The sequence below is a fragment of the Lissotriton helveticus genome, chromosome 1_1 (genome assembly GCF_964261635.1).
Source record: "Lissotriton helveticus chromosome 1_1, aLisHel1.1, whole genome shotgun sequence".
Lineage (NCBI taxonomy): Eukaryota > Metazoa > Chordata > Amphibia > Caudata > Salamandridae > Lissotriton > Lissotriton helveticus.
Genome location: NC_136057.1, coordinates 1,869,792,561 through 1,869,805,460, shown reverse-complemented (window position 1 = coordinate 1,869,805,460; position 12,900 = coordinate 1,869,792,561). Strand labels below are relative to the sequence as shown.

General features: G+C 47.0%; 1 protein-coding gene across 1 annotated transcript in view; it reads left to right on the top strand.

The window, feature by feature from the left end:
* Nucleotides 1-12,900, top strand: part of TNR (tenascin R) — a 736,434-nt gene that overhangs the window by 608,075 nt on the left and 115,459 nt on the right. The window contains exons 10-11 of the mRNA XM_078642004.1: nucleotides 2,818-2,907; nucleotides 4,439-4,702. Coding sequence (XP_078498130.1) covers nucleotides 2,818-2,907; nucleotides 4,439-4,702 — 354 coding nt within the window. The remainder of the gene's footprint in view (nucleotides 1-2,817; nucleotides 2,908-4,438; nucleotides 4,703-12,900) is intronic.

Below are 12,900 nucleotides of genomic sequence, written 5' to 3'. Positions count from 1 at the left end.
ACTTGCAGCCACCATCATTGGGTACTAAAGAGGGTGGGATAGACTTATAATCTGATTCTGATGTGTAGCAGTGGTAACGTTGTGGTGATGATGTATGTGCCAGGACCCTTTGCCCTGAGTGCCAACCAAGCAATGAGAGGGTCTAGAACACCATGGAAATGCTCTGCTGCGCCGCATGAACATTGCAATACAGCGCGCTTCTTAGCCTCATCTATCCCTCTCCATTGCTCTCACTGTGTGTCTTTCTACCTCTGTCCCAAATTCGTTCAATTTTTCACAGCATATCGCTCTGCATTTGACTCTCTCCCAGGTTATTACAATCACCATTTCTTCCTCATCTATATATCTCCATCAATCTCAAAATTGCTCTCTCCATCTTTAGCTCTTTCTCTATTAATCTTGCTACATCTTGATTTACTTCTCTGTGCCATTCAACCCCCTCCTGTGAGTGTCTGTCACTCTTTCTTTTTTCCTTTCTCACTCACTCTCTCTTGCTCTACCTCTCTTTTTCCCCTTTCCCTCATTTCTGTCTCTCGGAATTTTGTTTCTTAAGCTCCTCATTCTTTCTCTGTCACTTTCTTTTTGCTTCACTCTTGGTTGCTCATTCTCTCCCCCTTTTTACCTCTACTTTGACGTTTCTTTCTAGATTTGTTTCCCTCTGGTAATTTCTCACTTTTTCAATCTATGCTATTTTGTTGACACATAGGATAAGTGAAAGACCAAGAGACAGATTTATCAATGCTAGTCCAAAAATCACAAAAAGTGCCTCAAACCATTGCAGTGTTGATAAAATGTTCATGTTTCAGCACAAAACCTTTGCATTGGAAAGTAGCTCTAAAAGTAATTCGGAAAAAAACAACTTTGAGTTACTTTGCATCAGTTGGTTGTCCAATGGGTGTTACTTGGGCATCCCCACACTACTGTCCTAGATTTCTGACACAAAGCATTAACAACCAATGATGGTTGACAGGGCTTTGCACCAAAAAATAACCTCTCCTTGATTCAGGCGCTAACAAGGTGAAATATATTTATTTCCCTGACTCTCTCCCACTTTACATGCGTGCTGCACTGTGCAACACACACACAATGTGGAAAGAGTTTTAAAGTATGTCTCAGCCTAGCATTTTGTACTGGAATGATACCCTTCAGTTCAAACCCTATGCAAGAAATCATGCACACCCCTTTGCACTAAGTGCATGGCTCTAGGCAGCTTGTGTGTGTGCCAGCGCTTGGAAAGAGAGCCTCAGTGCTGTATATCTTAGTATATGGCTCTGCAATGACCTCTTCCTGCACAACTCAGCACATCATATTTGGTTGCTGTGCTGCATTGTGCTACTTTTTAATAAATATGCCCTGAAGTTTATTGGAGAACTTTCCCAGTGATCTGCACCCTGGCAGAGATTGCCCAAAGGTGAGCAGAGGGACTGGAAATAACTATAGAAGAATTCAAGTGTTGACAAAATAAGAGGGAGAGACAGAAGGCAATAACTACAAAATGGAGCTTGGGAAGGAAACAAGCATGTGGCACTGAGCGAAGAGACCGTGTAAGGTGGAAAGGCAGCTGGAGAGTGGGGAGAGGCATGCTGGGAAGTGCTGGTAAAAGAGTGGATGAGAGCAGAGTGGATTAGAGTTGGAAAGGGGATCATAACTAGCAAGCAAGATAGAGGACTAGAAACTATCTGAACAGGAGGAGATCAAGAAGTGACTGGAAAAGAGGGAAGCAGGCACTTGGAGAAGGAACAGGACTTGCAAAGAGGTGGCTGCGGGACCTCTTCCCAGCCTTTACAAGCTGCAGGGTCTTTCATGCCTATACTTGAAGGTATTTTGAGAGAGATGATTGTCACCTTGTGGTCACGTCAGAGCACTAGCCCGAAATTGTCACTGAGCAGGTAGGAAGTTGAATTGCATTGTATTTGTAAGGTATTTTCTGATTGGCAGGATGCCGGACCCCAAAGAGGGACTGGAACTTCTTGCATGCATTAGGGGCCCGATGTAGGTCGGTCGGTAACGGCCGAAAATCGGTATTTTCGGACGTTACCGACCGGTATTACAGAAATGGGATGTAGGGGCATGTGTAACTGAATCGGTAAAATTACAGATCGGTAAATTTACCGATCGGTATTTCTACCGAATCGGTAAATTTGAGATGTAGGTGGGACTCTTCTGAGTCCCACAAGCCTTACAGAATCGGTATTTTACCATCAAATCAATTTGATGGTAAAATACCGATTCCGGTGTGCATGCACATGTGTGCATGCACACCTTTGCTATATGACAGGCAGACCTGCCCTTAGGACAGGTATGCCTGCCACATGGCACCCGAGCCTCTTTTGGGGGTGTCAGAGGGTGTCAAAGTGACACCCCCTGCACCCTTGTGTAATTCGGTATTTACCGATTCGGTAAATACCAAATCGGTAATGCCCATTCATTCCTATGGGCTTCAAAGCCCATAGGAATGAATGGGCATTACCGGTCAGTATTTACCGAATCGGTAAATACAGATTTTTACCGATTCGGTAAATGAAACATCTGGATGCTCCTACATGTCCCCCCCTTCTTATTTACCGATTCTTAATTACCGAATCGGTAAAATTCGGTAATTAAGAATCGGTAAATAAGTCCTACCTACATCTGGCCCTAGGTTGTTTAATCAAAGAAGAGAGAATTGGGTCCCAGTGACACCATTATGTGATCTTCATACTTTCAATTTCACCAACCACTCCTATATAACCAGCCCCAACCTCCCAAATCTCTTCCATTTCCCAATAGGCACTGCCACCCACTCACATCACCTTGCCTTTCTGCTCCTGTTTTCAGATCTGGTGCCAGGGACAGAGTATGGCATTGGGATTTCTGGAGTCCTGGATGAGCAGGAGAGCCTGCCGGCCACCATCAATGCCAGGACAGGTGAGTAATATGTCACGGCGTTTAAAGGAAGCAGGTTGTGGTTCGGAAGAAGTGAGGCTAGCAAGCAATATATCTTCTCATAATGGGGCTGTAACCAGAACATGTCATAGTTCAGGAGTTCGGAAACCCTCTTCTAGGTGGCACTGTCAAAATGAGAGCAAATAAATAACCAAACCAAGTAACGTCATAATCTGGGTCTGTTGGCTAAATCTCCCAAAGAAGCTTCTGTGCTTGCAGAGAAACCCCAAATACATTTTCTGGAGGAGAGGGGGTTTGGCCTCTGTGTGAGGGTTTGCTAGGTGCATGATTTTTAATCGGGAAACTCGGCCTTCCTTTAAGGCACTTTGCACTGGGGTGGGGGGAAGAGGGGGGGGCTGTAGGTTTTGGCGACCCAGAACATTGGCTTTTTATTTGAAGAGAGTTCACCAATGGAAAAATGCCAGGTTGGGCAGCGCTGCAATCCTTGAAGCTGCGCTACGTCAGTAGAAAAGGGCAGGAATGAGCTGTAACTACAAGATATGGTGCATTTCTGTCCTTTCTGTGACACACAAACTGAAGCCGAGTGCCAACGCAGGCACCCTCGCACCATGGGTGACTATGTTGTTGGCATGATTGTTTTTGTGCAGGAAAGGACACCTTCCTGCACAAATCAATCAAAGCAGACCTTTTCCCCATTCCATGTATGCTGCACACCTTTGGTGTTAAGGGACAATAGTTCTGTTTTGAAATAATTAAGCTCCAAGAACCTTTAATCTATCCAGGGGTGTAGCTACCATTGGTGCAGCAGGTGTTGTGGGGCCAGGGCCAAAGCTGTGAAGGGCCCATTGAACCATGATATTTGCTGAATTATATTACCCAAACAACAGTCAAATGGACCAATTTCCTCGCTTGCACGGGAGCCTATTGCATCCTTGCTCTGCTACTGCAGTTATCCATAGCTACACGGCAGCTGCCAGGGGGTTGACGTTGGTTTTGCTTTGTGTTGATATGAGAGTCTAATTATGTCTTATCAACAGAGGGACTGTAGAGCTGTGGCTGTGGATACTCCTAATCTTCAAAGAGGGGGAGATAGATTTTAAACAGAAGCAAGATACCTGGTAGGACTCTCGACACAAGCCAGAAGGGATCTAAAGATTAGCTTGGTGAGATCTTTCGGAAAGCAAGGATGATAGAGTAAAAGGCAGGAGTCCTGGAACATCTAAGAGATAATGAAGGAGCATCCTATAGTCAACAGTGTTGAATGCGGCACTGACGTCTCTACACACTCGTAGGCGTACCTCAACTCATCCTACGGAGCTGATTTGAGGACGTTGTCTAAGACACTGATGAAGGCATATGCAGGACACCTCAGCTAGGAGATTTTTTGGGCATAGTTTATGATAACTAGACCCTGAAATCTGAGGTAGAGCTAGACTAACTACTAACACATCTACTCGCACGTAGATCCGTACCATCAAGTGTGAATGTTCGTAACTGCTACTGTGGACACTGAATTTTCTAACTTGTACATTCTTGCCTTTCCTATCCCCAGAACTAGACAGTCCTCGTGATCTTATGGTGACGGCATCTACAGAGACATCCATCAGTCTCCACTGGACCAAGGCTCAGGGCCCAATAGATCACTACCGGGTCACCTTTACAGCTGCTTCCGGCATGGCCTCCGAGGTCACGGTGCCCGAGGACACCTCAGTGCTTAACCTGACTGACCTGGAACCAGGCACGGAGTATACCATTTCGGTTCTGGCAGAGAGGGGCCGGCAGCAGAGCTCCGAGATTACCGTGGACGCCTTCACAGGTACCGTAGAGAAGGAGTAACAAAAAGGATGTGTTATGCTATGGTGTTTCTTGACACGCAGACTTCAGACATAATCTTCTCTAGTGTAGGGCCTTAAGTTGGCACTGACCGCAGATGATTGGAAAAAAACTAATAGGTGACATCTTGCATTTGAAATAATATTAAATAAATAGATAGCAGTAGGAAAATAAAACCAAATCCAAAAGAGATAAAATTTTAACCAGAGCATGAAGGCACCTTTAATGTTAATACATTTCGCAATATATGCCATCCATTTAAAAAGCCAGTTTTCATTGATTGCTAAGTGGGCTATTCCTCAAAGTCATAAAATAACATTACATACTTCCGCCGGGCATCTTGCAGTCCCTTATCCATATCCATAATAATATTATAAAGAGAGAGCCCAAACCTTTGAGGCGGGTAATCTCAGGATCCACAGCGCCAAACACAATACCCAATACAGCATTGGAAAGGACAGTTTCAGCAGATGGACATAGGCTATATTGCTGCCCACCATATACATTAGAAGGGTAAAAGAACCTTAGGGGCAAAGTAATCCCTTGTGGGCGTTCTGCTCGGGGCGTTGTGCTGGGGGCGTGTGCATACTGCGATGTGCGCGGTATGCATACACAGCGATGGGCGCGGCATTCTGAAAAACAAAGCGCTCACAGTACTCTGTTGTGGGCGTGTGCATTGTGCTGGGGACGTGTGCATACAGCGATGGGCGCGCTTCAAACCAAGCTGTATTCCACCGCTTGCGCCAAGCGTTCTGGGGGCGACTACCGTTACAATACCACTGGGCGGTGCTTTTGGCAATTGGCGGTGCGTTCGCCGTTGACGCCATGTGGGTCGTCTAACTGGCAAGACAGCGGCCAAACACGTTCCCGGCTCACACACTTTGCATTTTTCAGTGGCCTCAACTACAGCGGACAAACACGCCCGCGGCTGGACCCTCCACACACCTTAACATATTGCTCCGGTGCTCAGGCGAGGGCTGAGGCGAGTCAGCGTACCAGCGGGGATACAAAAAATTCAACAGATTACTCTTTCACACATGCGCAGTGTCGCGTGCACGCTGTCACGCACTGAACTTTCAGCATAAAGGACTTAACACCAGGCGCACAACATCGACCAGTACGCTGTCGGGGACTGTCACACCAACGGACTCCACAGCACCCACACACTGCAAACGTTACCGCTGCTAAGGCACATATCACAAGGCCGGTTCCTCACACTGGCTGCACAAGCGGACGCCCATGTTGCACAGCAATGGACAAGTACTGTTACCCTATATGCACAACTAAACTGAACAGGTAAAAGACGACGTGCAAGGTCATTGTTAAAGAAGGCATCTGACTCATCTTAGCTTTTGTGATACTTACCTAATGCTGTATACGTGACGATTTACATTTGTGTACTCACTGTAAATAACAGGCTTTCATGCACACATTCTCTTTCATACCCGGACAACGTCGGGACGGGCTGCTAGTATTATATTCTGTAGGAGGTGGATTGTGGAGCGTTGAACAGACATAAGGGGTAGTTTTCAACAGAGCAGCAGGTGCAGTGGCACAGGGCCCGCCCAGACTTACGAGGGGCCAGCTGGACCCCAATTTTAACTTTTTGCTACAAACGTGTGGATAGGGAGGCCCATATTCCTCGTGTGCATTAAGGCCCACGGCACCCTTTCCATGCCAATGATAGAGCATTGTGACGATTGGACCAGGCTTAGGCAGCAGGGGGGGAGCACGTGGGGGCATTGCCCTTACAGACTGTACTTGAAGGTCAGATGACGAGAGGGAGGCCGAGGCTGGCTAGAGGCTAGAAAGGGCGGGCAAGAGGCGCCAGAGAGCTGGTGATCTCGGAGGACAATTCCGTCTGAAGTGACAGTACAAATGAATCATATTTCAACTCCTGCTCTCACATTCATGTAGTGGAAATGAGCAGGCATTAATAATTGAAGCTGCTCTCTTGGGCAGGGGGCCGCTCTGCAGCTGTCACAGGCGCTGTACACGGTCGCTCATATCTTCACATCACTGACACTGACATCCTCTTATCAGGGTCCCGGAAATTTATTTTCATCAAATTCCTACTTTCCCCGTGCCGGCCTGGGTCACTTTTGTGATGAGCTCAGTCTTAACCTCTCGAGCCCAATCGACAGAGGGAGAACTCACGCGGCTCTCAAAGCATCATAAGCCCGTTTCTGATGCTGTCAGCCTTTTTACTGAAGAGAAAAGATCTAATGAATGCCTGATCAGCGTGGTGAGGAATCACTCATTAGCAGTTCACAAAGTACACAAATGTAACTTCTGTGGTACCTTAGTATGTACGTTTAACACACAAGGGGACATATTTACAAGCCCCTATCGCCACCATAATGTACATTTTTGAGACATTGTGGTGGCGATAGGGGTTTGCCTTATTCACAAGGTGGTGTTAAGCAATTTAACGTGGCTTAACACTACCTTGTGAATAAGGCCCCTTGCACGCTATACTTAGCATGAAAAGGGGTGGGCAATGGACGTTCCATCGAAACACCTATTGATTTTGACGCTGCCCCATATTTAAAAGAGCGGTGTAAATATGGGGCAGCGCCAAAATTAAGACCAGGGAAAACCTGGTCTTAAACAGGCGCAACAAGGAGAAATGTTTAATTCCCCAACATTTCTCCACGATTTCGCTGTTCCTCTGTGTGCTGCATTGTGTAGCACATTTCACACATAGAAACAGCAAAAGTCCTTTGATTGTTTATGTGCAGGAAGGTGACCCTTCCTGCACATAAATAATCAATTAAAAATGACGTTTTGCAACTTCTATGTGTGCTGTATTAAGCAGCACACATAGAAGTTTCAATATGCCAATTCAGATTGTTTATGTGCAGGAAGTGCCGCCTTCCTGCACATAAACAATCTTCCCCTACAACGTAGGCACCCTTGCATTATGGTGCAAGGGTGTCTGCGTTGGCGCTAGGCATCTAAAATGAACGCCAAAGCGGGGGGAAACGCAGGGCTTCCTCGTAAATATGCCAAAAACTTTTAGAAAACACTCACAAACACTGGATGATGTCATCAGGTTTTGTACAAGTGAAATCTGATTCTATATGTCCCTGTAACCTTTTTTTCCAGTGAATTTGTAAGTTTAAAAAAAAAAAACTATTTCCTAACTATAATGTCCCTATAACCTTTGGTTTTCTAAGTGAATTTGTTTTTTTAATTTTATTTCCTAACTAACCTCTAACCTTTGACACTGAGTGTGTGAGTGAGTGCATTAGTGTCTCAGTGGGGTGGGTGTATGGGTGTCTGAGTAGGTTTGTAAGAGGGTGTGAGAGAGTATGAGTGTCGCTGTAAGTGGGTATATGAGTATGTGAGTGGTTCTGTGAATGAGTGTGTGTGACTCCGACAGGGGTGGGTAGTAAACTGTGTTCCACCAGCGGAGTTTTACAACCTTGCAACGCTTGGAACGCAGAGTTCGGTAAAAACTCTGCCAAATGCTGATGGAGCAGAGTTTACCGGCGTGCTCACCCCTAGACTTCATCCCTCAAGAGTAGCGTGCCAGGAGGCACGTTTGCAGAGTGGTTGAGAAAGGGGTTGGACCTCTGACGAGGTCTGAGCAATCCTGCTCTGGGGAACTAACATGTGGCAACATTAGAGTTTCTTGGCCCCCTACGACCTTCAGCAGCCAAAGGGACTTCATCCCTTACCCTTAGTGTACCAGGAGGCACATTTGAAGAGTGGGTGAGAAAGGGGCTGGACCTCTGACGAGGTCTGAGCAATCCTGCTCTGGGGGACTAACATGTGGCAACATTAGAGTTTCTTGGCCCCCAATGACCTTCAGCAGCCAAAGGGACTTCATTCCTTACCCTTACTGTACCAGGAGGCACATTTGAAGAGTGGGTGAGAAAGGGAGCGGAGCCTCCAACAAGGTCTGAGCAATCCCACAGTGGGGAATTTACTTGTGGCAACATTAGGGCTTCTTGGTCCCCAACAGCCCTCAGCAGCATAGGGGACTTCACCCCCAACCAATAGTGCACCAGGAGGAATGTTTGCAGAGTGGTTAAGAAATGAGGCGGGCTTCCGATGAGGTCTGAGCAATCCCACTGTGGGGAACTTACTTTTGGCAAAAATAGGGGTTTGTGGCCCCCATGGACCCTGAACATCCAAGGGGACTTCATCCCCCAACCACTAGTGTGCCAGGAGATGCATTTGCAGTGTGGTGGAGAAAGGGGGTGGGTCATGGACGAGCTCCTAGGGCTAAAAGGTACAAAAAAGGGGAGGAGTCACTTACCCCCTCTCCAAGACCCAATCCCAAGTGCTTTTTTTAATAAAGGAGAGGGGGCACATGGCCTCCCTCCCCAAGTCTTATTAAGCCCTGGGGACCCATTTCCCCAGGGCCCTATTTTATGAAAGGGGAGGGGGCATGTGGCACCTCTCCCTGAGCCTTATTAGGTTTTGGGGACACCATCCCCCAGAGCTAATTTTGTTTATTAAAGGGGAGGGGAGCCACACGGCCCCCATCCCAGAGCCTTATTTTGCACTGGAGACCTCATCCCCAGTGCCTTTTTTTAATGAAAGGGGAGGGGGCCGTGTTCCCCCACTCTCAGAGTCTTATTAGGTCGAGGGACCAGATTCCGCAGTGCCATTTTTTTTTATTTAAAGGGGAGGTGGGCCATGTGCCTCCCCATCCTTAAGCCTGGGGCCCACAACCCCATGGCCACTACTTAAAATATTGGGAAGGTGGGTCACCCGGCCCACCTCCATATGTCGTTACCAATTCCGGGGACCCAATTCCCCAAGGCCCAAAATACTGAACGGTGGGCGCCTTCGTCTCACTGCTGTGTGGCTTCTTCATGGTGATCTGTACTTCCCTCCTGAATGTTTTCTTGAATGAGATTCCCTTGGTCATGGTCGCTGGAGGATCTCAATATTGAGTGAGAAAATTGGCAAAAATTGCGCTGCCCTACGGCAATACATCATAAATGAGGCACTGAATGTTTTGGTGTTGAACAAAGTGAAGATCTGACATGGCACACATCCCTGTCTGCCATGCCTACAACCCACTGCTTATGGCATAGGTTAGCCAACCCTCTAGCTGGGTGCACTATGACACTGGTGTATGTACAGGTTCATGAGCCCTGCACCCCTACAGTGTCTAAGTCTATTCTTAGACATTGTAAGTGTAGTAATTCCATATAGAGTAAATGCTGTCGAGTGTGTCGTTACGAAATCCACAGCTCCATAATGGCTTTACTGAAAACTGGGAAGTTTGATATCAAACTTCTCAGCACATTAAACCCACACTGATGCCAGTGTGGGATTTAATGAAAATGCACTCTTAGGTATGCCCCCTGAAAAATGACCTGACAATAGTGTCCTGGCAGAGTGGCTGCTCGCCAGCTGCCACCACCAGACATGTTTCTGGACCCCTGGGCCGAGAGCTTGCCACTCTCGGGGTCCTGAAATAAAGCACATCCTGGGTCGAGGTGCAAAGCTTCCTTCCCCAGGATGGGCAGGGTCCATGAAGGGGAAACTTCAAAGGCTTGCAGCCTTTTGAGCTGCCAAAACCATTTGCTGCTCCCAGTCACTGTCCGCCACCAGTTCTGACCTCACACTTTGGGCAGGAGAATCAGTGGGAAAACCAAGATAGGAGGAGAGATGTTCCCACCTTTGCAAACCCCACCCCTCAATTGTGGGAGATGAGGCAAAGCACAACTCTCAGTCCCCGCCATCCTGAAGATGGGGGACCCAGCCAACCAGAGTGAGGCTTATGCCCCCTCCCACTGGAGGGTGGCATAATAGGGGATGTACCCACCTCATGGAAGGGACTCATTGGTCCCAACCTTTATCTACCTGAAATGCTCCTAAATTTAGTGTTATGGGGCAACCCTGAACCTTGTCTCCCCAGAGAAGAAGAAACAAGAAGAAAATGGTCTGTAGAGCCGTGCTGAAGGGAGGAGAAGAGTACACCAACTGACTTGGCCCCAGCTCTACCGGCCTATCCTGACCTCGACCTGCTCCAGCGAAACCCCGGTGTGTCCTGCAGCCAACAGCCCCCCAGAACCCAGAGGACCTGCCCTGCCTTCCAAACCAGACTTTGTCTCCTGTAAGAACCAGATTTGCTCACCAACAGACTCTGGTTCTGGTAAAATCTATGAGTATGCACCACTCTGCACCCAATGTCCACAACCCTAGTTCGAGTGACCCAACACCACAAAGAGGTCTCCCTGCGATCCTGACCTGGGATATGGTAATCCCTGACCTGCCTTGAGTCTACCGAGGACGACTTCAGCCCCATTCTGGAAGATCCCCCTGACCGCGACCGGAGCTTGTAAAAAGAATCTGACGCCAAAAGACACCCCTGCATCCGATGCCCCACAGCCTTGGGTGGCCCAACCGACTGTGTCCCGTCACCCCATGCATCCCAACTTACCTCTCCAACCAGTGGTTACCTCCAAAATATCATAGTGCATGAGCCTAAGGTTTGTTCAAACCGAAGAATCACAATTGAAAGTAACATGGCACCTGATGACAAAACAGTCCCCTGCACCCGGCCGCGCTAGTGCTGCTCTGGGTGCACCTTAGGTGCTTACTTGAAACCCCTTTTGCCCTGAGCTTAAGTCCAGTAGCTTTGCTCCCTCAAACTTGTGGCCTGCTCGTGAGAAGCCCCCACATGGAGGCCACCTATCCCCCTTTGGATAACATGGGGCCGCAGCACTCTGCTCCCAGTCGCCCTAGTGCTGCAGAGGGTGCTTTGAGAGTGCCGCCTTGACCCTGGGAGAACCATTGTTCTAACCCCAGAAAATCAACTCCCAAAACAAAGTACTTACAGTTAAACCGATAGCTTAATTTCCTCCCCTAGGATTGCATTGACTACTTTTCTGTAAAACATTTTCTAAGTGTGTAGTTGGATAATTGTATGAAAACATATGAAACTGTATACTTACCAAAACTAATTACTTACCATTCATGTAGGAAATATCCCAGTGAGATATCTAGGCATATCACACTGGGTAAAAAAAGGGACGTAAAAAGTAATCTGAAAAGTAACTTACAAAGTGATCTTAATAGTATCTGAAAAGTAATTCCACCTGTCTTATGCACAAGGGACTTACCTGTAACCAATCCAATTGCATTCAACTGCATTCAAATTGTATCTAACTACATTATTATTGCAAAGTACTATTACGCATACCTGTGCCAGGCCTGGCTCGGTTCTAGAAATAAAATACAACTAAATTATATTTTTACACAAACAAATTGGTCTGAGTTCAGTCTTTGAGCATGTGACATCATTTCTTGCCTGAGTGTGTACAATAAATGCTTAACACTACCCTCTCATAAAGCATTACTGCTCATCCACACTACCACACATAGAGAGTAAGGTATTATCTGCTTTAGCCTCTGTTACCTTTGGGGATCCACTGGACTCTGTGCACACTATACCTTACTTTGGTATGGTATATAGAGATGGAATCCGGTTAATGAGGGTCATCCACATGTACCAAGCGGGTGCCTGGCGACGCGGGCGGTGTGCCATTTTCGACACCACCCCCTCCCGAGACCCATGGTGTGAGGATTACTCACATCAAACGTGCAACTGGTTCCTCTAAATTAGAGGCTAACCCCCCTCTTTTTTTCTTCTAATTGCACTTTTTTACATTTTTCACTTTCACGTCCTCAGGTTAGGGTGGACCTTAGCGCACTCGTACCGCTGAGGTACAACTTTTAGGTCCTGATGAATGCCAGGTAACTAACACCACGATGGCAGAAACATGTTGACCCCACTTAAGAGGAAGTTGCTGAACAATTTATTTGGCCCCCTTCCCACATTTTGTTTTTAATATGTCTGATTGGCCACCCAATAAAAAGTTTTTGTGACACAATCTAGACATTTTTAAGTAAATCACACTGTCACCCTTCCACTCTTCACAAACACAAAAAACCTAGCTCCGCAGTAACTCTGGCGTCGAAGCACACTGGGGAGGCATTCGGTGTCTCCCGGTGGGGCCCGATGATGAAGCTTGTCACCAACCAGGTTGGTGAGTGAGGGCCTTCTATATAAATCTAAATAGATTTATATATCTATCCCCATGCTCCCTCTCTTAATGTTTTAGTAGTGACACTCTCTTGTTGTTTATACAATAGTATATAGAGAGCCAGCTTCCTACATGATCCACAAGGCATTGCAAGATGTCCTAAAAG